Source organism: Nymphaea colorata, chromosome 4, assembly GCF_008831285.2.
Source record: "Nymphaea colorata isolate Beijing-Zhang1983 chromosome 4, ASM883128v2, whole genome shotgun sequence".
Taxonomy (NCBI): Eukaryota; Viridiplantae; Streptophyta; class Magnoliopsida; order Nymphaeales; family Nymphaeaceae; genus Nymphaea; species Nymphaea colorata.
In genome coordinates this window covers 11,059,952-11,084,849 of record NC_045141.1, presented here as the reverse complement: position 1 = coordinate 11,084,849, position 24,898 = coordinate 11,059,952, and the positions used below count along the sequence as shown (strand labels likewise).

Genomic DNA, 24,898 nt, shown 5'->3' with positions numbered 1-24,898 from the left:
AAGTTTCAATGTGGCATGACGGTTAGGTCCAAGCTTAACAAAGTTTCCTCCTCTACTTCTTGTTGGCTACCGTATTTAGCGATACTTTGAATAACCTTCAACCTATTGAAGAATAAAATTGATAAAGCACTTGTGAATAATCATATTATTTCTTTCACCATTCAAATAAGCTCAAGTCAAATTGACTACTTTAATGGGAGATAATTACTCCATATGGAAAAGTTCAACGAAGATATAAGCGAACACTAAGAACAAAACCCCATTCGTTAATGCACCTTCTTGGTTCTGGCACCTGAATATGTGGTCACAGGGCCTTCATCGTTCAATGTAGCAAACAGAAGCTACACAGGCTGATGAATAGACTTGTAAGAAGTTATCTCAATGGCTCCATAGTGCTGCATCTTTCTTAGTTGAGTTTTCGTATCCGTCAGGAGTTGCCTGCTATATAGACTGCTCGAGAATGCTGACCCATACACTTGGTGGTGCCTTTTTGCTAGGAATGGTGGGATCCCTCGTGTTTGGTGCCTCTTTTTTTGTTCATGTTGCAGTGATGTAGGGCCGCAAGCCCTCCATTTTGTTCATGTAAATATTTTTTTTTTGGCAATAAAATTGAGGTCTCAACCTGGTAGATGTTTCCTTAGAATGTCTTCCTCTGCCTAAAATTGTCTCTAAAACAAAAAAATATTTTTTGAGCCAAAGGTTGATCTGAAGTTCATGAAATTTACTAAGTAACTTATTACCAAACTCATGCATGTCGAGGATGATAACCATTAAACCAGAGATAGTCATCCCTCTACCTACCAGCAAAATGTACCACCATTATATTCGGAGCCAGTCTCTTCAAAAAATGTTAATGGGGAACCTCCACCAAGAACAACCGACCTTGTTCTCATTCAACGTCTATCACATCAACCTACCACCTTAGCTGAATTGAATTTCGTAGTTGATTAGCTCCATACAATATTCACTTCACCTTTTGGCAAGACCACATCGTAGACCAAACTATTCAACCTGATTGGGTGCATGTTACCGGGTGTGGAGTTCTTGGAGGGAAATGGAGTGTGAAACTGAGGAAGCGGAGGAAAGCCCTAATCAGGGTGCACTGGCAGGCGATGAGGCAGGTGAGGGAAATGGATGGAGGCGTTCTTGGGTGAAGGTGGTGAATATCCAAGAAAAGCCTTGCCTGGGTGAAATGGAGGAAGCACAAGTCAGCTTTTAGGGCAAAAACCCTGTGGTGAGACTCAACCTGGAGGCAGTGAAGCGACTGGAAGAGCCCTTTAAATTTACGGACATTGCTGGATTGCTTGGAGGTGGTGGGAGATCAGGGATGGATTATAGTTTTGTTTTCTCTTCCCTAAAAAACCAATGAGGGAAGATAAAGAACCCACTATTCTCCATAGTGGGAAATGGAAGGTTTCTAATCAGGGTTGATTCAAAAGAAGATTTGGCTGAAGCTGTAAAGAGAAGGGCATGGAGAGTGGGCAGACCACACTCTAATCGCCAGCCGATGGCAACCTGGCCAGGAGATGAAGATTAATTCGCTAGAAACAGTTTTGTTGTGGATCCAGCTCCCTCAGCTACCGATTCACCTATGGAATGAATAATGCTACAAGGGCATAGTGAGGGCCCTAAAAGGAGAATATGGAGAGGAAGATAGCTGTTCGGGTAAATAGGAGGAAGTTGGTTTTGCAAGGGTGAAGATCGAAGTGCTAATCAATTTCCCCGTGGTGCCGTGGATTTCTTTGGATTTGGAGGATGGTCGATCTATCTTACGAGAGATTGTTTATGAATCCAGGATTTCATTTTATGACTTTTGTAGTGCCTTCACCCATATGAAGTCAACGTGTAAGGGACATACAGAGGAGGAGCAAACCACAATAAACCCCTGGTCCAGGGTGAAAATGGTGACCAAAGCCTGGAAGGGGCACCAACGAGAGCGAGGACCACACATTGCCAAACTGACCATGTTAGGTGATGCAAAGATGAGGAACGAGTCCAGGGAATGGGAGGCGGAACACACACCATTTGGCTGAAGCTGTAAAGAGAAGGGCATGGAGAGTGGGCAGACCGCACTCTAATCGCCAGCTGATGGCAACCTGGCCAGGAGATGAAGATTAATGCACTAGAAACAGTTTTGTTGTTGATCCAGCTCCCTCAGCTACCGATTCACCTATGGAATGCATAATGCTACAAAGGCATAGCGAGGGCCCTAAAAGGAGAATATGCAAAGGAAGATAGTTGTTCGGGCAAATGAGAGGAAGTTGGTTTTGCAAGGGTGAAGATAGAAGTGCTAATCAATTTCTCATTGGTGTCGTGGATTTCTTTGGATTTGGGGGATGGTCGATCTATCTTACAGGAGATTGTTTACGAATCCAGGATTTCATTTTATGACTTTTGTAGTGCCCTCACCCATATGAGGTCAACATGTAAGGGACATACAGAGGGGGAGCAAACCGCAACAAACCCCTGGTCCAAGGTGAAAATGGTGAACAAAGCCTGGAAGAGGCACCAACGAGAGCGAGGACCACATATTGCCAAACTGACCATGTTAGGTGATGCAAAGATGAGGAACGGGTCCAGGGAGTGGGAGGCGGAACACACACCATTTGGCTGAAGCTGTAAAGAGAATGACATGGAGAGTAGGCAAACCGCACTCTAATCGCCAGCTGATGGCAACCTGGCCAGGAGATGAAGATTAATGCGCTAGAAACAGTTTTGTTGTGGATCCAGCTCCCTTAGCTATCGATTCACCTATGGAATGAATAATGCTACAAGGGCATAGCGAGGGCCCTAAAAGGAGAATATGCAGAGGAAGATAGCTGTTTGGGCAAATGGGAGGAAGTTGGTTTTGCAAGGGAGATGATCGAAGTGCCGATCAATTTCTCCATGGTGCTGTGGATTTCTTTGGATTTGGGGGATGGTCGATCTATCTTACAGGAGATTGTTTACGAATCCAGGATTTCATTTTATGACTTTTGTAGTGCCCTCACCCATATGAGGTCAACGTGTAAGGGACATACAGAGGGGGAGGGGAGCAAACCACAATAAACCCCTGGTCCATGGTGAAAATGGTGACCAAAGCCTGGAAGGGGCACCAACGAGAGCGAGGACCACACATTGCCAAACTGACCATGTTAGGTGATGCAAAGATGAGGAACGAGTCCAGGGAGTGGGAGGCAGAACACACACCATTTGGTCATCAAAAGGAGCTTACCAAGGGGAAAGGACTGCAAGGCAACAATGGGAGAGGAACAGTCAATACTCAGGCACTGGAGAAGAATCACCAACCCTCAGGTAACCCTTCCATAGCCTTAGCTCCCAAGTCCTTTTGATGCCTTGGCTAACAAAAATAAGATGGAGCAACTCAGCTTCCCTCCCGTCTTCACCTTTGAATCTAGGAGGCCAGCAATGCTGAAACCTAATGGGGGTGAGACCAAGGAACTAAACCCCAGGAGAACGTGGGGAGAGGTATCCATGTTAATGGGTATAGATAGAAGAAGCACGGTCAGTAGTCCATTGATAGAATTCCTCTAGCAGAAAAGACTAAGCAAGGGGATGGGGAAAACAAATGGATCAGGGTTGGACAAAAGAGAAGGAAAGAAAGATATGACTTAATTAAGGAGATAGGCCGGAAAAAGAAAATGAGAAACAGCCAGGAGGAATTGAAGTGGTTATGGAAGGGAGGGGGGAGGGAGATCAGTCGACGATGCACCGATAAAACTCGCTTGCTGGAACATGAGAGGGGCTGCATGGCCAGCAGCCCAGCAAGACTTCGTAAATCTTTGCAATTCTGAAAGGCCAATGATCTACTTTCTCCTTGATGTACAAGTTAAGGAGATGGTAATCAACAGTGTTTCTCATCGGCTGTACATGGAAGGGGTGCAAACGAAAGATAATGGGAATGAAGGGCGAACACATATTTTATGTCTCTAGAACTAGGAGTATGCTCATAACCATGGATGAGTTAAAAACTAGTGGTGGTTGGCATGTTATTTCTCTTTTACCATTGCACAATAGATCTTTCAGATAATAGCTCTCTACATGCCAAATAACCCTCTTATGTGAAGTAATAGTTTGCAGAGCTGGGTCATTTTCTTAATGCCCAGGAAATTCCTACGTTGATATAAGGGGACTTTAATGCTATGCGAAACAGACTTAATAAAACTGGTAAGGCTCTAATTGCTCAAGCATGTATTGACTTTAATAGGTTCATCCTATCTTCCAATTTAAAGGAGCTATGTGACAACCAGAGCAACTATACTTCGTCCAATGGGCACCAAGGAAAGGATAGGATCCTATGTAAAATTGATTGGAGCTTCACAAATTCTACTTGAGAGAGACGTACGAATGTCCTATGTATTCTTTCTACGTCCCCCCCGAGCCACATAAGACCATAAGGTGATCATAGTCAAGATGGAGAGTCATCTGGCAGAATAGGAAAAACAAACGTTTGATAGTCATAAAACCCTGGCTACTGACTAGGGAAGGCAGCCATGTTATTAGTGAAGCTTGGGGGGCAGCTGTGCAGGGGTGTCCTACACTGCGAGACCTTCAAAAGCTTGAGGTGTTTAATAATAGTCTTATACACTGGAATAAAATTTCCTTTGGGAGAATCGAGGAGAACATAGAGTCCCTACAATGTCGGTTGAGGCAAACTCAAATGAATAGTGAGGTAGGGGATGAGTGGGCATCTAGGGAAGAGGAATCCATCAAGAAGAAGCTGGAGCAGGCATTACACTTTGAAGAGGTCAAGGAGGAATCACATTGCAGATCTTGAGGTGGCAGGCCAAATCTTCTCTACACCCGAAAGCGTGTTAGAAGCAGTTAGCAACTAGCAGCTATTTTGAATGCATCATTAATGATGATAGAATGAGTGGCGATATCCCCAATGACATTTGGGAGGGAAAACTCAACACAAAAGGGAACTCCTCCCTTTTGGGACCAGCCACCTATGCGGAGGTTGAGAAAGCAGTTATGACTCTTGACGAGGATAGTTCTTCGGGGCCTGATGGGTTCCTGAACTCCTTTTGTCAAATCATGTAGGAGGAGATTGAACTAGATATCTAGAGAGTGGTGGACAATTTTTTGAGAACAGAGAAGATGGTGCGAGCTTAAACAGAACTGACTTAATGCTCATCCCTAAGAAAGAGGAGCTCGGCGGATTGAGGACTTTAGGTCCATTGCCCTCTGCAATAACCTTTACAAGGTGATTGCTAGAGTTATGGTTCAACACATGAAGAAGATCCTGCCCTGATTGATTGGGATAATTGAAGGGGCCTTTTTTAAGTTTAGTGATCCATGATCAGTTTACTATGGCCAATGAGCTGGTTCATTTATTTGACAATAGGAAAGAAGCAGTGGCATGTTTTAAACTTGACATCTCAAAGACATATGATAGAATATCTTGGAGATTCCTACAAAACTGCCTTTGGTATCTTAGATTTCACACGGTTATGTGTGCAAAAACTTATGGTTTGTGTTTCCTTAGTCTCTTATGAAATGATAATTAATAGAAAGGTGGGAAGAGATTTCACTGTTTCGAGGGGTGTTAGGCAAGGCGACCCAATGTCCCCCCTACCTATTCATCCTAGTAATGGAAATTGTAGCTAGGAATCTTAAGGGGCAAAGAGTGAGGGCCATTCACCTCCCCTCCTCAGTTAGAGCATACCAGATGTCCGTTGCCTAATGTTTGTAGATGTAGATGATCTCATGCTGTTTAGTGTTGGTTCAGTGAAAATCACTTACCAACATCAAGAGAATGTTAAACCAATTAAAAGAGAGAGTGAACTTCATAATCAATAACTCCAAATCCTCTTTGTTTACCTTTAACATAGACGCTCCACTAGAGCAAAGGTTGGCCAACATTGGTGGCTGGTAGGTAGTTAGGTTGCCCTAGGAATATCTGGGGTGTTCCTTTTTTGACGAGGAACTTAAATGTGGAGCATTGCGTAAGGGTTGATTGCTAAATTTGAGAAGAAGATGACACCTTGGAAATCCCAACTCCTATCTTATGCAAGACATGCTTACCTTATCACTCATAACCTGAGCTCCATGGATAAGTTTTGGATGCAATCTTTCTCTCTCCCACGAGATGTAGTGAAGAAGCTTGAGAGATGCACGGCCAGGTTCATTTGGGCTGATACTTAGGACAACTGACATATTCACTAAATAGCTTGGCGTTCATTGTGCAAGACCAAAGTGGAAGGAGGGATTAGTATACACCTTCTTGAGGATGTTAATGACTACTAGCGAGTAGGCTTTTCTTTTCCTTTAATGAAAACTTCCTCTTTGCTCAGTAGTGCAGGGCGAGATATCTTAAATCTAAGAATTTATGGGCAGTGTGAAAACCATGGAGGGGCTCTTGGGCTTAGAAAAACTTAGAAAAAGGCTAGGATAAGATAGAAAAATGGATGAAGTGGAAGATTAATGATGGAAAATCAGTCTCTTTCTAGCCATATTGGTGGCATGATGAAATTTTGGTGAAATCAATGAGTAGGGAGGAATATGGTGTCATAATTGATCAATGGAAGCATTGAATGGATGAGGTAAAGGAGATGGGTGAGGCTAGACTAGCTCTGCTGAGCAAGGCATTAGCCGCGACTGGGTATATTCAACTAGCTAGTGGGGCTGACCTACTAGTTAGTAATGCCCAGGAACTCAAGGAACTAAGCTCTAGGTGGATTTGTGAAGCCATAAGACAAAAGGGTAGTCATGAGGGTTGACAGAAAGGTATATGGAATAGACATATTTCAGCTACAGCAAGTTGGACTACTTACATTGGCAGCCTCACGAGACTGACCACTCAAGACATATTACAAAGGCACAGAGTGCATTTGGCAAATAGATACCACTCATGCAAAAGAAAGGAGGACAGCAATTTGTATGTCCTCCTCAAGTGTTCGGCAATGCAAATGGTGTGAAGCAAGACCATTTCAAAGTTTGGCAGGAGTAGGCTCCCACAACAAAGTATAAATAAAGAAATCCAGCTTTGAAACAAGGTGTCTTTCAAGGATAAATGGCTTAGAAGATGTTGGATGTTGCTATTCTCAATCATTGTTTGGAAGTTGTGGTGGTTTATTAATGAATTGGCACATGAGAGAATGACCACACTCACAATTGAACAGATTTTCTCTGTTGTTTGGTACTTAGCTAAGGAGGTGTTTGAAAGTATGCAGCTAGAGGACAAGGAACAAAAGGTCATGTCGACTTGGTTGCTGACTGGACTCCTGTGTGAGGGCATTCTCTTAAGCTTAAACATGGAAGCCAATGTACTTCAAATTGTCACTATTAGAGATTCAATTAATGTGGCTAAAGATGATCATCCGCATAAGTTGGGGAAATCAGAAGATGATAAGGTGCAACCAATTGCCAAAAAATCAAAAGTGGGTGAAGAAGAGGTTGACGTCCAAATCTCTTTATCTATGGAAAGAGATAAAATAGGAAGTAATATTTTGAAGGAAACAAGTTATATATCAACTCTATGATTTTAGGAGTCCAAGATTGTGTTTGTATTCTTTAAATAGTGGAACCTCTATCTCTCGTAACATGTTGAAAAGAGAGTAGAGAGTCTTTGAGGATGTAAGTGATTTCAGCACCGAACCTCGTTAAAATTCCTTGTTCATTCTTCTTCATATCCCTTTTTTATCATGGTATCAGAGCATCACGGTATCTATTCTAGGTATTGATCCTTGGATGGTGAATCATTCCACAGAGATTCTTCCCTCGGACGTGTGTTCTTTATTTCTGGTGGAGTCCAACTACTTTCGGCGTTAAATCTGTCCGATCCTGAGATCAAAACGTGTTTTTGATGATCTGAAGAGAAAGCTGACGAAATTCCGAGTATTTTGAGCCCTTACCCATCCAAAACCGTTCAGAAATCAGGGAGAAATAGATTTTTGAAGTCTGCTACAATTTTTGTGCTTTTTTCGGCACGAAAGAGGGATTCCGGGAAAATCCGACGAACTCGGCGTGCCCCGACACATCTTCATTCACCGTGTCAAAGCTGCTCGATGAATCCCACCAGCGTGTCCCGCTATCTGAGCAGTGCCCACTCTTTCAAAGTGCCGGCAATACGTTAAACGAAGACACAGTAGCCTTTGGCCTTCGCGTCTTTGGCCTTCATCCGTTTGACTTCATCGGCTTCATTGGTTTTCTTTTGGTGGCTTCATCGGCTTCATTTAGTGATGACAACATCTTCATCGTCAACCTCTTCAATGTTGAACAGAACTCTCAACACTAGCTTCAACTTCAACCAGGTGCCGTCAAACTTTTCTCAGTTTCTCTCTATCAAACTTACAACAGATAATTATATGCTTTGGGCTGCCCAATTCAAACCCATCTTGATCACTTACGGGCTCATGGGTTATATTGATGGAACAATCCATTGTCCGCCCAAAACTGTTGGAAATTCTGATGATGTTAATCCTGATTATATATTATGGTTAAAGCATGATCAGCTTGTCTTAAGTTGGATTATCACCTCATTGAGTGAAAACCTCTTGAGTCAAGTCATTGGCTTGGAAACTGCATATGAAATCTGGTCTGTCCTAAAAAGATCATATGCTTCCCATTCTCGTTCACACATAATTCATCTTAGAGGTCAATTTCAGGATCTAAAGAAAGGAAACAAGATAGTAGATGAATACTTTCAGCATGCAAAATCTATTTCCCATCAATTAGCTATTGCCTTTAAACCTGTTGATGAAGATGATCTTATCATGTATTTATTGAAAGGACTGCCAAATGAGTATCATGCTTTTAGGGTCTCAATGGAGACCCGATCTACACCAGTGATGTTGGAAGAGCTTCATGGTTTACTCTTGAATCAAGAACACAATATAATAGAGAGTATTGGTGTTGAAACTGATCAGCTAAATGCTTCTATTAATTTGACAAACAAGACTAGTTTCTTTTCTCACCATCAAAACCGTGGAGGATCACTTTATTGTGGTGGAAGAGCAAACCGTGGTGGCAATTTTAGAAATCGTGGAGGCCGATCTCAAAGTAATCAACCTCGTATCGCTTGCCAAATTTGTGAAAAACCTGGCCATTCTGCACGCTCCTGCTATCAACTTGCCTCTTATGCTCAAAATAATCATTCTTTGGCACCAAAAGCATATCATGTGGCCCCGGCCCCTCACCAAAGCTCTACCAATAGTCAAAACTGGTATCCAGATTCTGGGGCATCGCATCATGTGACCAGTGACTTGAACAACTTATCTCTACACTCGAGTATCAAGGTGATGATGGTGTCCTTATTGGAGATGGATCAGGTTTGGCTATTAACCACATTGGTTCTACTGTTTTTGACAGATTTGTCATGAGTGATATTCTTCATGTACCTACCATCTCTAAGAATCTCATGTCAGTACACAAATTTGTTAAGGAGAATAATGTTTTCTTTGAATTTCACCTGATCTCACCTCAAGGAAAGTGCTGCTTCAAGGTCGAACTGAAGAAGGTTTATACAAACTGACCTTGAACAAGAACAAGCAAGTCTTTTTCACCACTAGAGATGTTGGCGTCAAGGACTCGGTTGACACTTGGCATAGACATTTTGGTCATCCCTCTTTAAAGAATGTTATGAACATCTTGAATAATTTTGGTTTGCCTTATGATGATTTTATGCAACATAAAGTGTGTGAAGCTTGTCAAAAGGGTAAGAGTCATCGTCTACCCTTTAACAAGACTTCTACACCAGTACATGGATTCTTAGATATTGTTTATTTTGATGTTTGGGGCCCTGCGCCCATAACTAGTATTGATGGATATAGATATTATGCTTTATTTGTTGATGCCTATTCAAGATATTCTTGGATATACTTTCTCAAGAACAAATCAGACTTATATGAAGTTTTCAAAAGTTTAAATCGCATGCTGAGCTTGTTACAGGTGCAAAAATTAAATTTCTGCATTCCGATTGGGGTGGAGAATATCAAGGTCTTACTGATTTTCTTGAATCACATGGCATTGGACATAAGATTTCTTGTCCTCACACTCCATAACAAAATGGTGCAGTTGAAAGACGTCATCGCCATGTTGTTGAAACCGGGCTCACTATGATGGCTGATGCATGCGTACCAAACAAGTATTGGTCTTATCCCTTCCATACAGCCACATATCTTATAAACAGAGTTTCCACCAAAATTCTTGGAGGACTAAGTCCGTTTCAAGTCATGTTCAAAACCAAACCAGATTACAATTTCTTAAAAATCTTTGGGTGTGCATGTTTCCCATGCTTGCGGCCGTACAAAAAAAATAAATTTGAGCATAAATCTGAAAAATGCGTTTTTCTCGGCTATACACCAAGGCATCATGGATATTTTGGTCTCAATATCATAACAGGAAGAGTTTTTATATCACGTCATGTTATTTTTTATGAAAACTGGTTCTCCTTCCATCAAAATGGAGAGAGATTTGACAAGGAAAATTACAGAAAGGAAAGTCATGACAACCAGATTGTCACTATACAATATCCATTATCTCAAAGTGGTGATGACAATATTGAGAAGACACACGAAACTCCTACTGGTGTTAATCAATCAAATGGTCCATCTGAGAATCCAGATCAAAGCATGGCTTGTCAAGGTGAGAATGCAAATCAAAGCACGACTCCTCCACCAATTCTCACAAGAACTCATCATATGACAACTAGATTCCAAGATGGCATATTGAAACCAAAGGTTTACTCAACAAAACACTCTCTTCCACAGACGCTCTTAGCCAAGCTCTCTCAGGATCAAGATAATATACAGTTTCAAGAAGCAAGCAAGAATCCAAATTGGATCACTGCTATGAGAAATGAAATTACTGCATTGAAGAAAAATCATACTTGGACTCTTGTTCCTCGTACAAATGAGCAATATATTGTGGGATGCAAATGAGTTTATAAGATAAAGCGTAAAGTAGATGGAAGTTTAGAAAGATACAAAGCGAGGTTGGTTGCAAAAGGATATAGTCAGCAAGAAGGAGTAGATTATTTCGAGACTTTTAGTTGTAGTTAAACCAACCACAATCAGAACTGTTATTTCTTTTGCTATCACACAAAATTGGTATTTACGGCAGCTTGATGTACAAAATGCTTTTCTTCATGGGCACATCAATGAGAATGTTTATATGGATCAACCACAAGGATTCGAAGATTCAAATTTTCCAAACTATGTTTGTAAGCTTCAACGAGCCCTTTACGGACTCAAGCAAGTTCCAAGAGCATGGTTTTCAAGACTCAGCCTCATTCTTCAACAAATGGGATTCAAAGGTGCGCAAACAGACAATTCCTTCTTCATTCTAAGACAAGAGAATTATATAGTTTTCATTCTTATATATGTAGATGATATCATTATCACTGGAAATTCTCCAAGAAAGGTGCATGATCTTAAACGCATGCTTGGACAAGAGTGTGCCTTAAAAGATCTTGGAGACTTACATTTTTTTCTAGGCATTGAAGTTGAAAACCATAAGCAAGGAGTTCTATTATCACAACGAAAGTATATTGGAGTTTTATTGCGAAGAACAAAATTACTTGATGCCAAAATTGCTAACTCTCCCATGGCTGTCTCTCCAACACTGCATCTCCACTCCGGTACAGCTTTTCAAGATCCAAGTATCTATAGAAGCACTGTGGGAGCACTTCAGTACGTTACTCTTACTAGACCAGTTGTTTCCTTTGCAGTAAACAAAGTTTGTCAATTTATGCATGCTCCGACTAATGAACATTGGAAAGCAGTCAAGAGAATTCTACGATACTTAAAGGGAACTATTGATTATGGTTTTGTTATATGCAAAGGACAATATTATTCCATAAATGTCTATTCTCACGCAGACTGGGCAGGAGATCCAAATGATAAAAAATCCACTACAGGATATGCTATTTTCATTGGACCAAATCTTATACCTTGGAGTGCGAAAAAACAATCCACAGTTTCAAGGTCAAGTACAGAATCAGAATATCGTGCTCTAGCAAATACTGTTGCAGAAATAACTTGACTACAATACCTACTCAAAGAACTTAATGTACCCAATTGTAGCATACCGAATATATGGTGCGACAATATTGGAGCTACTTGCCTTGCATCACATCCAGTGTTTCATAACAAAAGCAAACACATAGAAATAAACTTACATTTTGTTCAAGATAAATTAGCAAGGAAGGAGCTCACAATTAGCTACATTTCTACTCGAGATCAGATTGCAGATATATTCACTAAGCCCTTAGCCAAAGATCGTCATGCTTTTATTCATACCAAGCTCAACGTCGAAAACCAAGCGTTGATCTTGAGGGGGCTGTTAGAGAATCAATTCATGTGGCTAAAGATGATCATCCGCATAAGTTGGGGAAATCAGAAGATGATAAGGTGCAACCAATTGCCAAAAAATCAGGAGTGGGTGAAGAAGAGGTTGACGTCCAAATCTCTTTATCTATGGAAAGAGATAAAATATGAAGCGATATTTTGAAGGAAACAAGTTGTATATCAACTCCATGATTTTAGGAGTACAAGATTGTGTTTGTATTCTTTAAATAGTGGAACCTCTATCTCTCGTAACATGTTGAAAAGAGAGTAGAGAGACTTTGAGGACGTAGGTGATTTCAGCACCGAACCTCGTTAAAATTCCTTGTTCATTCTTCTTCATATCCCTTTTTTATCAGTCACCTGCAAGATGGGTGTTAAAACCATGGTAATGGGCATGTGGAGATTAAGAAGTATGCAATCTAGTGAGGCCCTTTTTACTAAAGCTTGCTTTAGGGAAGATGAGGCTGAACTGCACATGTTGAATAGCTGGCTACAATCTATTGAGAGAGTTAATGGAAATTTTGCGATCATAGCGAACAATGAAGGCTGTAAGCGTAGACTCAAAGCTGTGCTGGAAGGCAGAATGCCGATTAATCATAAATGACAACACATTAGGGCACTCAACCAATGTGTAAGGGTACTTTTGCCACTATAGAGGCTGGTAAGCATATGCATCAAGATGGGGAAATAGATGGGAGAGATGATGACAGCTAATGCTTAACTTTACAGCTACCATTTGTGCTTAATGTCCTTTGCTTTTTAATCAGAAACATCTACTCTTGTGGTGGTTTGACCTTTGGTTTTGGTTTTGGGGCAGCTGGGTTATGCGTGCCTGAGTTTTTTTTATCTCCTTTTGTGGCTGATGCTCAACATCTTGAATATCGTTTTTTCTACCTGTACACATCTTAATTTTTCTACAATAAACGGAAGGGAGCCTATTTCCCAACAGCCGGTTTATTGGCACATCGTAGACCAAACTAGTTAAAAGACTATAATGTTTACTTATGGTAGAATCTACCTTCATGGACATATCATGACCAAACCTCCATATATCAAAATATTTTCACACTATTCTATGTCCCATGTTTTGTTTCTCTATCTTATCTTTGTTGAGCCTCAGTTTTCAAACTTTATCTTTTCTTGTGTTGAGCCTTGATTTTTAGTGATTATGCATATCATTAGCTTTACAAACTTAATAGAGAAGCAAATTGCTCTATTGAGAGATAGTTTGATGATTGTATCAAATTTAAAGTTCTAATTACCATAAACCTTTTGCTTCAGCAGAAAAATCGACTATTATGAGGTGTTCAAATAAAGAAGTTGTTGGGGGATACATCCATGCCTTTATCAATGCAAACAATATATACATAACGAGGCAGTCATAAAAAAAAAACCTTAGCAGTGGAATTCACAAAAGAACTCAATCAACCTTTTCCAAGAGACCAAAAAAGAATTGACCGCATTTATAGCTGCTGGTATAATCAATAAAAAGACAAGATCAATTTGCATCTCTTCCCTACCAAAGACACTTATTCAACTAGTGCTGGGCCCTCCTTAATCCAAGCACATCGGAGAGAACATATAAGCTCCACTTCTAAGATACTCTCTTTCCTTCCAAAAACTGGTGCACTTTCCTTACTCAATCTTCATTAGATGAGATAATGCGAACTCTCCTCCCATATTCTTTAGGATGTAGGGCATTCTGTCAAGGATTTCCATCTCCCTTTCATGAGGATCAACCATTATAGCCACATCTAGCTACCTGTCACCTACACAACTCAACTTATCTACTCTCAATATTCCTCCATTCTTTACATTTATGATATTGAAAAATAGAACTACACCACTGTCTTCCTTTTTCTCTTCACAGCAGACGCACAAGCTGAGCCATATACTCACTTTTTTGCTCAGCTTCTTTGGACCAGTTAACACAACAAAAAGCATATACACAAGTCTTCTAGACCTCTTGCTGCAAAATATAATCAGATATAGTCTACATTCTATGCACACCTGTGTTTCTATTCCACATGCCTCCAACAAGTTACCAATAAAACTATTCGCCAACATCTGGTTCTCCATGTTGTTTACTTTCATCCATCTCTTAATTTCAAATACTATATCACATTGACGAAGTTTGAAGACCCCAAACTTGCAAGCTATCCATTCCCACACCACTTTGGCTGCCTTACACTTAATCAAGACATGTTTATTAAGTCTTGAGTCCCACCACAAACAACACACCTATTGGTAAGGTGCATATCTATATCCTGCTTCTTTAGCCTATTAAGAGTAGGAAGTTTACCCTTATAGGATATATAAGTAAACCGATTACTCTTTCTAGGAGCTTGCCCTTTCCAGACCTCTCTCTTATTAAATCATTTAATCTTACTTTAGCATGGTAGAAATCAATGGGATTGGACACTTAATACCCTCACTGCTGAACATCTCTACTTTCCCCATAATCATGATATGGAGCTCATTCTTAATCATGTGAATCAATATGATGAAAACTCTAACAATCTGTCCACAAACGAGTGTGCTTCTCATTGCTTACCCTCCATTCAATCTTGTCTTGGGCCCAATTCCAGCCATACGATATACCTACCCACCTCAAGACCCTCTAATCGCCTGCTTTACCATAAAAAAGTGAGCTTAAACAAGTAGTTCTTATAAATTTGTGCCAAAGGCCATTATCTTACAATAGTCTGCAGCATTTCCTAGTGAGAAGTGCTCGATTCATCTCCTCTACATGCCTCAAACCAACTTGATGAAGCAAGTGAGTCGAGTTCCATTACTATGCCCTTCTCGCTGGTATGATGTTAGATATGAATCAATGATGTCCCACTTCTTGATGGCAAACATGGTTTGAAAATTTCAACAGAAAAAAATGCAATATAATTGAGTAATTATGTTGATATTTGATTTGCAAACTAGGAGTAGTCGTTGCTGCCCCAAACCTAGACTCTAAACCGTGAGTTTTAGGGATCATTTCATGTAGACTTCAGATAAGCTTCAAATGAACTTTTTCTTAAATGCCAAATCACATGTTTAAAATAACCTAAGTTAGTTTATCAGTTTCTTAGGATTTTTATTAACGTTATAGGTTATAGAACATATATAGGAAAAGCAAGGGTTGTCTTTCGCAATTGATCATTCTTATGCATTTTAGTTATTAAGAAGTTTTAGGTTCTTGAAGAGTTACTGAAGGTTGATGGAATCACTTCATTGTTTCCTTCATTTTCTTTTTCTAAGTGAAATGTTCCTTGAGTGCTTCTGAGATGAGTTTAGGTTTGTTCAACGAGTTGAGCCAACTCGGGCTCTACATGAACTTGCCCCGTAAAACTCAACTTGAACTTGACTCTTTAATAAATGAGTTGAGTTCAAATAAAAAATGAACTCGTTTAATTCAGTGAGTAAAGAATGAGCTAGGTAGGCTTGACTCGGTGAACTTGAATAAGCTTGTGGAGAAAGAATATGTAAAAAAATACCTTTTTTTCTTTTAAATCACAAGTGAAAAATGACCCTAATGGTCTTCTTTGAGGCTGGAAACCCTCAGCTTCAAGGTTCAAACTTGAAGGTCTCATTTTATAGTAAAAGATATATATATATATATATTTATTTATCTAGGGCTCAGCTAAGATCGAGCCGAACCATGGCTCAAACTTAGCCAAGCGGAGTTCGAGCTCTCTTAGCTCGAGCTGAGCTGAGCTCCAGCTATACAACTCGAGCCAAGCTAGATGTGGCTTATGCCACTTGAGTGTGTCCAAGGAAGCTCAGGTTGGCTTGAACTCGGCTCATGAACAGCCTTAGATGAGTCAAGTTCTTTAGTTGTTCTACTAAGACAAGTTCTCCATGGAGAATAGCTCGTCGAATTTAGGGAAGATATCAGCTAAAAATTTGAAATTGGGTCCTTCATGGTCATTGTAGCATGATGTGGAACCAACTTTTGGAACAGATGCAGCCATTGTCACATCCCACTATATTCGGTTTTGAGTAATCACATTGAAAGGTGCATTCATGTCCAGAAGTTGCAATCTGCAACATGGGGTCTGACTTTTCACATAATCTTCATTATCATATCAGTCTAAACATGATACCAAATTTCCTATGAGAATCCCCAACTAAACCAGTAACTGAGCATCACGTTGATTCACTGTAGTTGAATAGTCAATAAAGGCTCCTTTTAGAAGCATAAATCAGTGGAGACAATAGTTTAGTGGATAACTTCTGAACTTTTCAGCATTGGTACATCTTTGTTGTTACTTTTTAGTTTTATATTTTATTTAGCAATTAGGTATGGTAGATTAGGTCTTTCCTCTTTATGTATTTTAGTTTTAGTTTAGCAGATCTTTGTTGGTGTTGTTGGTCTGTGGCAGTATTTTGCAAGTCCTGATTTAGTAGGGCTTTGGAACAGAATGGCAAAGGGCAAACATGGGTAGATAGAACTGTTTTGGAGCAAGATCTAGACAAATCCAACTTGTCCTAAGGATTTAAATAGTTTAATTTTTTTTAGGTGGTTTGTTTTCTACTTGTACTTAAGGGTTGTAATAAACTCTGGGTTCTATTTCCTCTATTACAATAAGTTCCACAATTGTGTGGCCCTTAAACTTTTATAATGATTTGAAAGTGATAAAGTGCTTTGTGTTTGTGAGTTGAGTAACTTAGATCTCTGCTTGTTAGTTGATCGGCTTAAGTTACCATTATGCAATTCTGTAGACAAATTAATTTCAAAAATTTAGTGCATGCATGGGCGGAGGCAGGTGTGGGCATTTTGTTGACAAATGGCCCATACAGACCCACAAAAATTGCTTATTTTCAAATTAACATTTCAGGGTAATTTTTCTCAATTACATATTGGGCATCTTAGTGTTTGATATGTATTTTCCATGTGTGTTAGTTTTTGGTATAAGTGCCATCTTGACTAATGTGGATAGTTTGAGATAATAATGGACCTAATTGAGTAGTAGAATTTGCAGAGAAGGAAGGAGAATGAAGGAACGAACTGATGCCAATAAAAACCAAGAAACCTACATTTATAACATGAACAACATTGTCCCTGAAAAGATAAAATGGAAGATCAGAGGATTGATTCAGATGTCAAAAAAAGATCGATTTGATCCACGAAACCATGGAGTGGTTGGACAATAAGCTGACAGACGGAAAGTTGTATCCCAAGGAGAAGCACAAGACAAAATGGTTTTCAACCCAATGATCAACTAGGTCTATGAGAACAGTGGAGGCAATTCAGGACCCTTCTGTAGAGGAGGCGACAGTGATTCTGATGATGAACTATGGGCAACAAAGAATGTCGCAATAGAAGCTTGCAAACTGATAGCTCGATAGAGCCAACTCTGGTAAATGTATTACCCAATAAAGCATCTGAAATCTAGAAACTATGATACATCGAAGTTTTTGTTTCCTTCTTCCTGAAAATATGTAACATCATGGTGTTGAACGGAAAGGCACTCGTTGCAGTAGCTGTTTTTTATGAATCACATTCTGAATCAACCTTGCTGGAGGCCAGGAAGAAGAATTACGATCCTATGGCCTGCTGCCTAACCATTTGCATGACTTACTGGAATGGGCACTTCCAAACATCTAGGGATGTGATTTAGATTAGATATCTTATTGGACCATGCTGAAAAAGTCAGATGAGAAAAAAGTCTAATATCTGATTAAGAAATCAGATCAGCAAATGGCATCCGATCAGAGTCAGATTTGGATGATATGCATAAATATCCGATCAGATTCAGATCAGAACTAGCTTTAAATAAACATCCTACATTTAATGCTCTTACATTTTGAAAATCAGTCGGATTGAGTTCAAAAATTGGATTCGGATATGAATATAAAAAACAGTTTTGAATTATGACATAAATCTTCGGATTCAGATTCAGGTATGACTTTCTTCGTTCATACTCAAGTCTGACTTCAAATCTGAAGATGTGAATTTCAAAAGATTAGACATGGTTAAAAGTAGATCCGATTCGGATCCAATGCATTGACATTTCTACAAAAACCCTCTAAAGCAGCCGATCCATTTCTTATTGTCTAACACAAGGAAGATATTCATATCTTCCCTGCATAAGTAAGATTCAAGAAGTTCATTAAGCAGGGAACTTTGCACTCTTGATCTATTAATTGGGAACGTCCTGTGTTTGATAGCGGACTCTCAATGTTGACCTTCATCACCTCAGTGTTTTTCTGCTTCCTTATTCAGTATTACAATTTGAATACATTACTCTTTTTCGGGGTCGACTGCCAGACCCCACAACACCAGGTCAACTTGCTTCCGTGCCTGCAAAATTTGTAGACACAGTGGGGGCATGGCGCCAAGCAATGCATACAAAAGCTCTTAATGGCAGCTAAGATTGTAAATTTTCTTTTTATTGCATATGAACATCTTCTTCTGACTACTCGTGATGGAGAAACATAAAATCCTTGACCTGCAAATTTTCCTCAGAACGAGAAGCTTTGGTCCTTCATAATCCAGTTAAACCCCTAATGGACACAGGGAAGTTAGGCGTCCTAGAAGTTTACCGAGAACTGCTTGGCTTTGAACAGTTTATATCTTTGCACACCTGGTCCAAGATTCGAAGAAAATCACCCACAATCACAAATATGTGAAGTGGGTTGGCTTCATCCTTGCTCATATCACCATGGAAATACTCCGTTATCTGCCTAACCATATGCAGAACACGTTTTTCATCTTGCTGCAGCTTCTTAATTTCGTCTTCAGCAAGGCCGAGAAAAGATTTCATCATTTTAACGAATTCCTTTGCTCTATCATCCATCAATAAAATGTCCTCTTGGATGAGACTCCGCAGCTTCGTTTGACGTTCTGATAGTTTTAAAACAGAGCCTGCTAGCACATCTAGATCTACACCAGCTGTTTTCTTCACACTGCTCAATTCTTTACTCAGTCTTGAAGCAAGATCAAGGCCTATACTTCTGTAGCGCTCTTCTATTTCCACAGAGCCTTCACATTTATACTCGTCACAGACACCATCTTCTGTAAATTCAGATGTTCTGGTATCATCTTTTATATCAGATGTTCTGACACCTTCTGATCGGATAATCTCCTGAACAACAAAATGAAGTAAGGTGGTCTTCCCGTCTGTTCCTTTTACATCTGCAAGTTTAAGCAATGCATCAAGCTTAAAAGCTTTCGCACCCCCTCTAGTGGTGCCATCATTCATCCTGTTTCCTGTCTTTAATACAGCTTCCAGTAACTTCAAAAAGAGGGGACTTGACTTCAATTCCTTGCAGGCATCCTACATATATATAAGACAAGAAAGAGAGAGAGAGAGAGAGAGAGAGAGAAAGTCAGGGGCACAAGTCTTTGTAATGAAGCATTTCAGATCATATGGTTGGTTTACCATTTACCTCTACCATTACAAGTAACTTCCTGAGGCCATGGACCTCATCATCAAACGTCTCCTTGTAGAGCATTGCCTCAATTCCTGAAAAGGCCAACGGCAAATTCAGAATTTCCTTGACAAATCTCTCTCCAAACCCAAGCTCACTTGTGTCCCCAATGTAATTTGACAGCCTCTCTTCTTCTTCTTTAGTGGGTGCCATCTTGGCCAGTGCTTCTAATTGTTCCACAGCCAACCCATCCCCTGTAAAACAGGGACGTGCGGCAAAATATTGTTTCCAAAATATAAAATTCATCGCAGAAATAACAGCTTCCTGTAGAAAACTAATATATGTATACCATGAATTAAAGCATTACAAACTTGTTCTGGAGAAGCATTGACTGCTTTTGATAGTATAGTTATATTCTGCAGTCTTTTTGGGTCCAAGATATGCTTGTTCAGAGAAGAACTTCTGTTTCCGACTTCCGCATCCAGTGAAGAATTACGCATATTGTACCAGAAAAGAGATTCAATCATCTGTTCGTCAAATCTGCAAAAGTAGAATGTCAGGTTCCATGATCACCTTCTAAAAGCGAAGAAGGAAGATTACCAAAAAAAGAAAAACCAAAGTCTAATGACGCGGTCTCTAGGGGAGTAACAAGGTTTTGAGATAGGATCCTTTACTCAAATGACCCTCCTCTGAGTTCATCCCACACCATTGAGTGATCTGGTGCGGCCCTAACTTTGTCCCAGTGTAGCGGCTTCAGTTTCGGCCGGCGGTGCCGCGTGTTACCAGCTGGTCCAGATTGCTCGTGCTGGGACGTGGACACCAATTTGGTCTCAGTTGTTCTTAATCCCTTCGGCAATGGAGGCGGTGGAACACGACGCGAGAACGGAGAACGTGGCAACGGAGGTGGTGGAGGAGGGGGAGTCCGAGTACCGCTCCTACAATCAACCGGCGGATGACCAACATTCGCAGAATGTGCTGGTGGTGCTTCATCCTGAGGTGCAGCTATAGGAGAAGGAGAGTTAAGTGATGAAGGGGACGGAGATGGCTTCAATCTCAGAGGGGAAACTGAAGCGCTTTCCGGCGTTGCTCCTCTACATGACGGTGACAAAGGCAGCCCTCCTGGGGGAAGTTGCTCCGACCTTGGGGAATCCAGAGGATGTGACGATAGGGACGATGCGCCTGAGCTAGCATTCGAAGCATCAGAAACCCGTCCGCTGGATGATTGGGATCCACAGGCAGAATGGAACGCCAATTCTTCCACCGACGCCAGTTCAAGAACAACTCCGTCGCAGTGGAGTGGGAACTGATTCCGGCTACTTGACCTGTTCACCTGATCTTGGCCAAATGAATCGTCTGAATTCGTCGTCATCACATTTGGGTTGTCGCCGGATTTCTGTTTGAGCTCACATAGCGTACTCAAGTAGAAATGCTCAGGGCCCTGATCAAACACATCGTTGGTTGCAAAGTTCAGCAAGCTCCTTGTTTTAGGCTTCTCCGACCCGCTATCTACCCAGAAGCCAGGAAGCAGCAGTGCCCTCACTGGTCTCTGCTTCTTTCTCCTGAATATCGAGAAGCCAAAGAAGACCATAATGAAGATAGCTGCAGCGGTTCCAATTGCAGACACAACAGCCGCTATGGCTCCCCTACCAACTTGAATCCCACTACCATCTGTTTCACTTCTAGGAATGCTAAGTTCATGGAAGACGAGAGCAGGGCGCAGAGCGTGACGATGTGAATTTTTGTTTGTGAAGAAAGGCAGGACGGGGGATGGAGTTTCAGCAACATCCCCACCACCATTAGCGGACCGTGGAGCTGCTGCCGGCGATGGCCCGATCTCCTCAAGTCTTTGCATTACCTTCTGATCATGGTGGTTGAGCCCAAGAAAGGCTCCGACCTTCCGCAAGACCCGCAGTTTCCTCTTGCCCTCTTCTTCTCCAGGAGACTTTTGAATCTGTCGTTCCTTGACTCTTTCTCTCTCCTCAGGCCAAATGAGTCCAAGAACCTCATTTGGATTTGGCCCTATTTCTTGTCTTAAGGCTCTATTGCTCGTAGAACGTGATCCAGAGAAGAAGAAGAAGATGATGATCACGAGGAAGATCTGCATGATCAAGAAAGTGGATCGGAACAAAGAACTCATCTTGCCGCCAAAAGGTCGACAGAAATCGACTAGGAAAGAAATTACCTGAAAGTCATGTATTTTTACCGTTTCTTCTGTCTACTAGTGTTCCTGGCGCAGGAACTGCTGCACAGAATTAACTTTAACGCTACTCCAAGGAATCGCTGAATGTGGTAGTTATAACTGTAGTGCTGTACTGGGACTGCTCCCTCTCTGGCTGCACCAGCCACACATTCTCACGTTTCCTTCCTCGCAAGAGTCCCTGATCTGCTGTCTTGTTTTCCATAGTTATACCAACAGCTAAGTCGGTTCGGGTGCTGGTATAAAGATACCACAGGATTAGCTTTAGAAAATGTGGTATAAAGATATGACATTATATATATAATCAAAATAAAAACAACATTTAAATAAACACGAGATATAAATAAAAACATTATATGTTAATAAACAGTAACTCTAAAGAATAGAATGAAAACTGAGTTGTAAAAAATTAAATCAAGTAAAATTAAATAGTTTGAATCATTTTTAACTAAAAATATCCAAGCGTATTCAAGTAATTACATTGATCTTAATAAAGTACCACTAACACCAACATTCAAACACAAAGGCGAGTACATTAACAAGCCATGGCACCATCAATCAAGGCAGACGACATGGAGAGATGGGTCAAAGAAAATTAATATATCAAAGCACTCACAGCTTTTCTTTATTGAGTAAGAATCTGAACAAAGACTTGTTGTTTATCTCTATGCGGTTTGGTGGGCCAATCGAAGCTGGACCAACAGTTGCTTGTGCTGAAAGAGTTGACTTTCTAAGTCTTACCAACTACAGCATTCAATCAAAGGCAACATCATTTCTTTTTCTTTTTTCTCTTTGCGTAGTGTTTTTTCCAAACTATAAAAATAGACGAAGAGGGAAATTGATGGCATCAGGATTCTAAACTGTCTATATCCTGTTGGTCAAGAAAATAGAGAACCTCTGAGCAGGTTTAGTTTCAGTAGCAAACATCAGTTTGCATATGGGTTTCTCTGTTCTAGTTCTTTCTAATAAAGTTGCTCAAGTCAACGTTAGCGAGGTTGGACTTCAGCATTGAGACATTTCAATGTAGAACGGAAATATATATACCAACTTCATAATATTATTCTCAACCTATTCATTTTGTCGTAGTATTGAAATCCTACATTTTACGCCACATGGTTGAATTTATCATTTCAAAAGAATTTGTAGTGAATTGAAGAAGACTACCAAAAAAAAAAAAAAACAGTTTAAAAAGGAGATTACCCGTACTATCCACTACTGCCCATATAAGAACCAATATAGTTGGCTCGAAGGTTAAAACAAGCTTTGATTCACATAAAAATAAGTATAATATTAGTTAACACCCTAAGAATCATTTGGCATTAAGGATTGTTCCATGAATCTTTCCAAAGGTTAGGGTAAATTCATGAAACTCTAAGCAAGATGTGTCATGAATTACACCCAGTCTTTAGGGCAGATTAATGAGACACTTACATAGTGTAACTGCTGAAAAGAATCTACAACAAAAATTCTAGGTCAAAAAGCCTAAGAACATGTACAGGATGTTGCCTGCAAGCTGTTGCCGGAATTTTCTGGTAAAATCACAATTTAAAACTTAATCTTTTAAGGTACATTCTAAATAATATTATGTAAAGCTAAGCTAAACATGTTCGAGTATAACTTAAACTGAACATAGAATATAGAAAAATGAAAACTATTCTTAAACTATTCTAGACAAGAAATAAAACAAGATAAAGTACGCTACAAAATAAAGGTATACATTACAAGGGAGTGTGCCAAGCTGATGTCTTACTATATGATATATTAACAATAATTTAATTATATTTATACAAATGAGAGCAAAATAAAAGTTGAATGACATGATTCTAAAGCTAAACTAACTTTAATTTAAACTAAAACAAGGGATAAAAGCAATTAAGGTCTAATACACCATAGTGGGGCATATTTCGTAAAGGTCGTAGAAGATGTTCATAGGGAGCCATGTGATCACCTAGGTGGGTGCTACTCAGGGTTTCACCTAATTTTGGTTAAAATTAACCTAATACATGTAGTTACCCCTATTAACAGCTAATTACCTTAGATAAATAATTCTAGTGTACTTCAGTTGCCAAGGTAATACTAAGCTACTCTATGCAAAAGTAACTACTAAAAAGGAAGTCTAATTTAGTATATCTTACGATAACCTAATTTATCTAATGCAATGCTAAATTATCCTAATGCAAATCCAATTGAACTAATTAGTGCAAGTAAAGCTACTTACTACTAGTAAATCTAATCCAAATGTGGCAATAAGTACCTCTAACCTAAATTAACCTGCATAAAAATGAGAATAATTATCTAATATCTTCTACATCTGAACAATGACAAAACTAAAAGTTACTTAAATCTAAGTGGGGCCATAAAGATTGACCTCTAAGCAATTGGCAGTGAAGAATTTTCTACTGGTGAAACCACTCTTAACCTGGTCAAACTATCACCAATCCTGATTTACTACACTTTAATTGAAAATAAACCTAGTTCCTATACTAATGGACTTCTCCTAAAAACATCAACATTGATAATGCTAACCATCGGTAAAAGTTATTATCGATGTTTTGCTAACCATCGGTAAAAATTGAGTTAATTTTTTAATATACTGGCTGATAATTACATAATCCAGTATTGGGTAAAAATTACATGATTTTTATAAAGTCTAAAAGCATAGCACAATTAATCTCAAACAAAATTTTGACTGGCAAGTAAATTCTACAAAAGGTAGGCTCCACCAAAGTGACATTGGTAAGCTGATCATAACATTGTCCACACTTGCAAACAATATCACGTTGTTAGGGTTCACCTACAAATCAAAACCAATTATCGCTTGTACCATGTACATGAAATTTGTTTGCGTTTTAACCAAAATAAAGTTACGTAGGACTACTACATTCCAATTGAAGTTGACAAGATCAACAATATTTCATGACCAAGTGCAATAAGTAGAACCAACTAAATAAGCATTGGTGCTCTTGAAGAACAATGCAGAAATGAAAGATGATTGTTACTACATGTCGATTTGTCAATATTATCGTTCACCCAATCTTGTTTT

General features: G+C 39.8%; 1 protein-coding gene across 3 annotated transcripts; it reads right to left on the bottom strand.

The window, feature by feature from the left end:
• Positions 1-18,460: 18,460 nt before the first annotated feature.
• Positions 18,461-21,986, bottom strand: LOC116252256 (formin-like protein 11). Of its 3 annotated transcripts, XM_050077254.1 has the most exons (5): positions 21,841-21,986; positions 20,333-21,756; positions 20,008-20,198; positions 19,677-19,912; positions 18,461-19,564 (listed from the first exon to the last, which is right to left on the bottom strand). In XM_050077254.1, exons 2-5 carry the CDS (start codon positions 21,508-21,510, stop codon positions 18,827-18,829), a joined length of 2,343 nt encoding a protein of 780 aa, XP_049933211.1. In that variant the 5' UTR covers positions 21,511-21,756; positions 21,841-21,986; the 3' UTR covers positions 18,461-18,826. The 3 variants fall into 3 exon arrangements, with proteins under 3 accessions (XP_049933211.1, XP_031482262.2, XP_031482263.2); XM_031626402.2 differs by lacking the exon at positions 21,841-21,986 and having other exon boundaries at positions 20,333-21,801; XM_031626403.2 differs by lacking the exon at positions 21,841-21,986 and having other exon boundaries at positions 19,677-19,753; positions 20,333-21,801.
• Positions 21,987-24,898: the final 2,912 nt, after the last annotated feature.

What these genes read in the sequence shown, in the direction of transcription:
- LOC116252256 (XM_031626402.2), bottom strand. Translation starts at nt 21,795, where the DNA reads ATGAGTTCTTTGTTCCGATCCACTTTCTTGATCATGCAGATCTTCCTC. An exon ending in CTCAGAGGAGGGTCATTTGA is followed by an intron (nt 20,199 to 20,332) that starts GTAAAGGATCCT and finishes CTACTTTTGCAG; the next exon opens with ATTTGACGAACAGATGATTG. An exon ending in AGTTACTTGTAATGGTAGAG is followed by an intron (nt 19,565 to 19,676) that starts GTAAATGGTAAA and finishes ATATATATGTAG; the next exon opens with GATGCCTGCAAGGAATTGAA.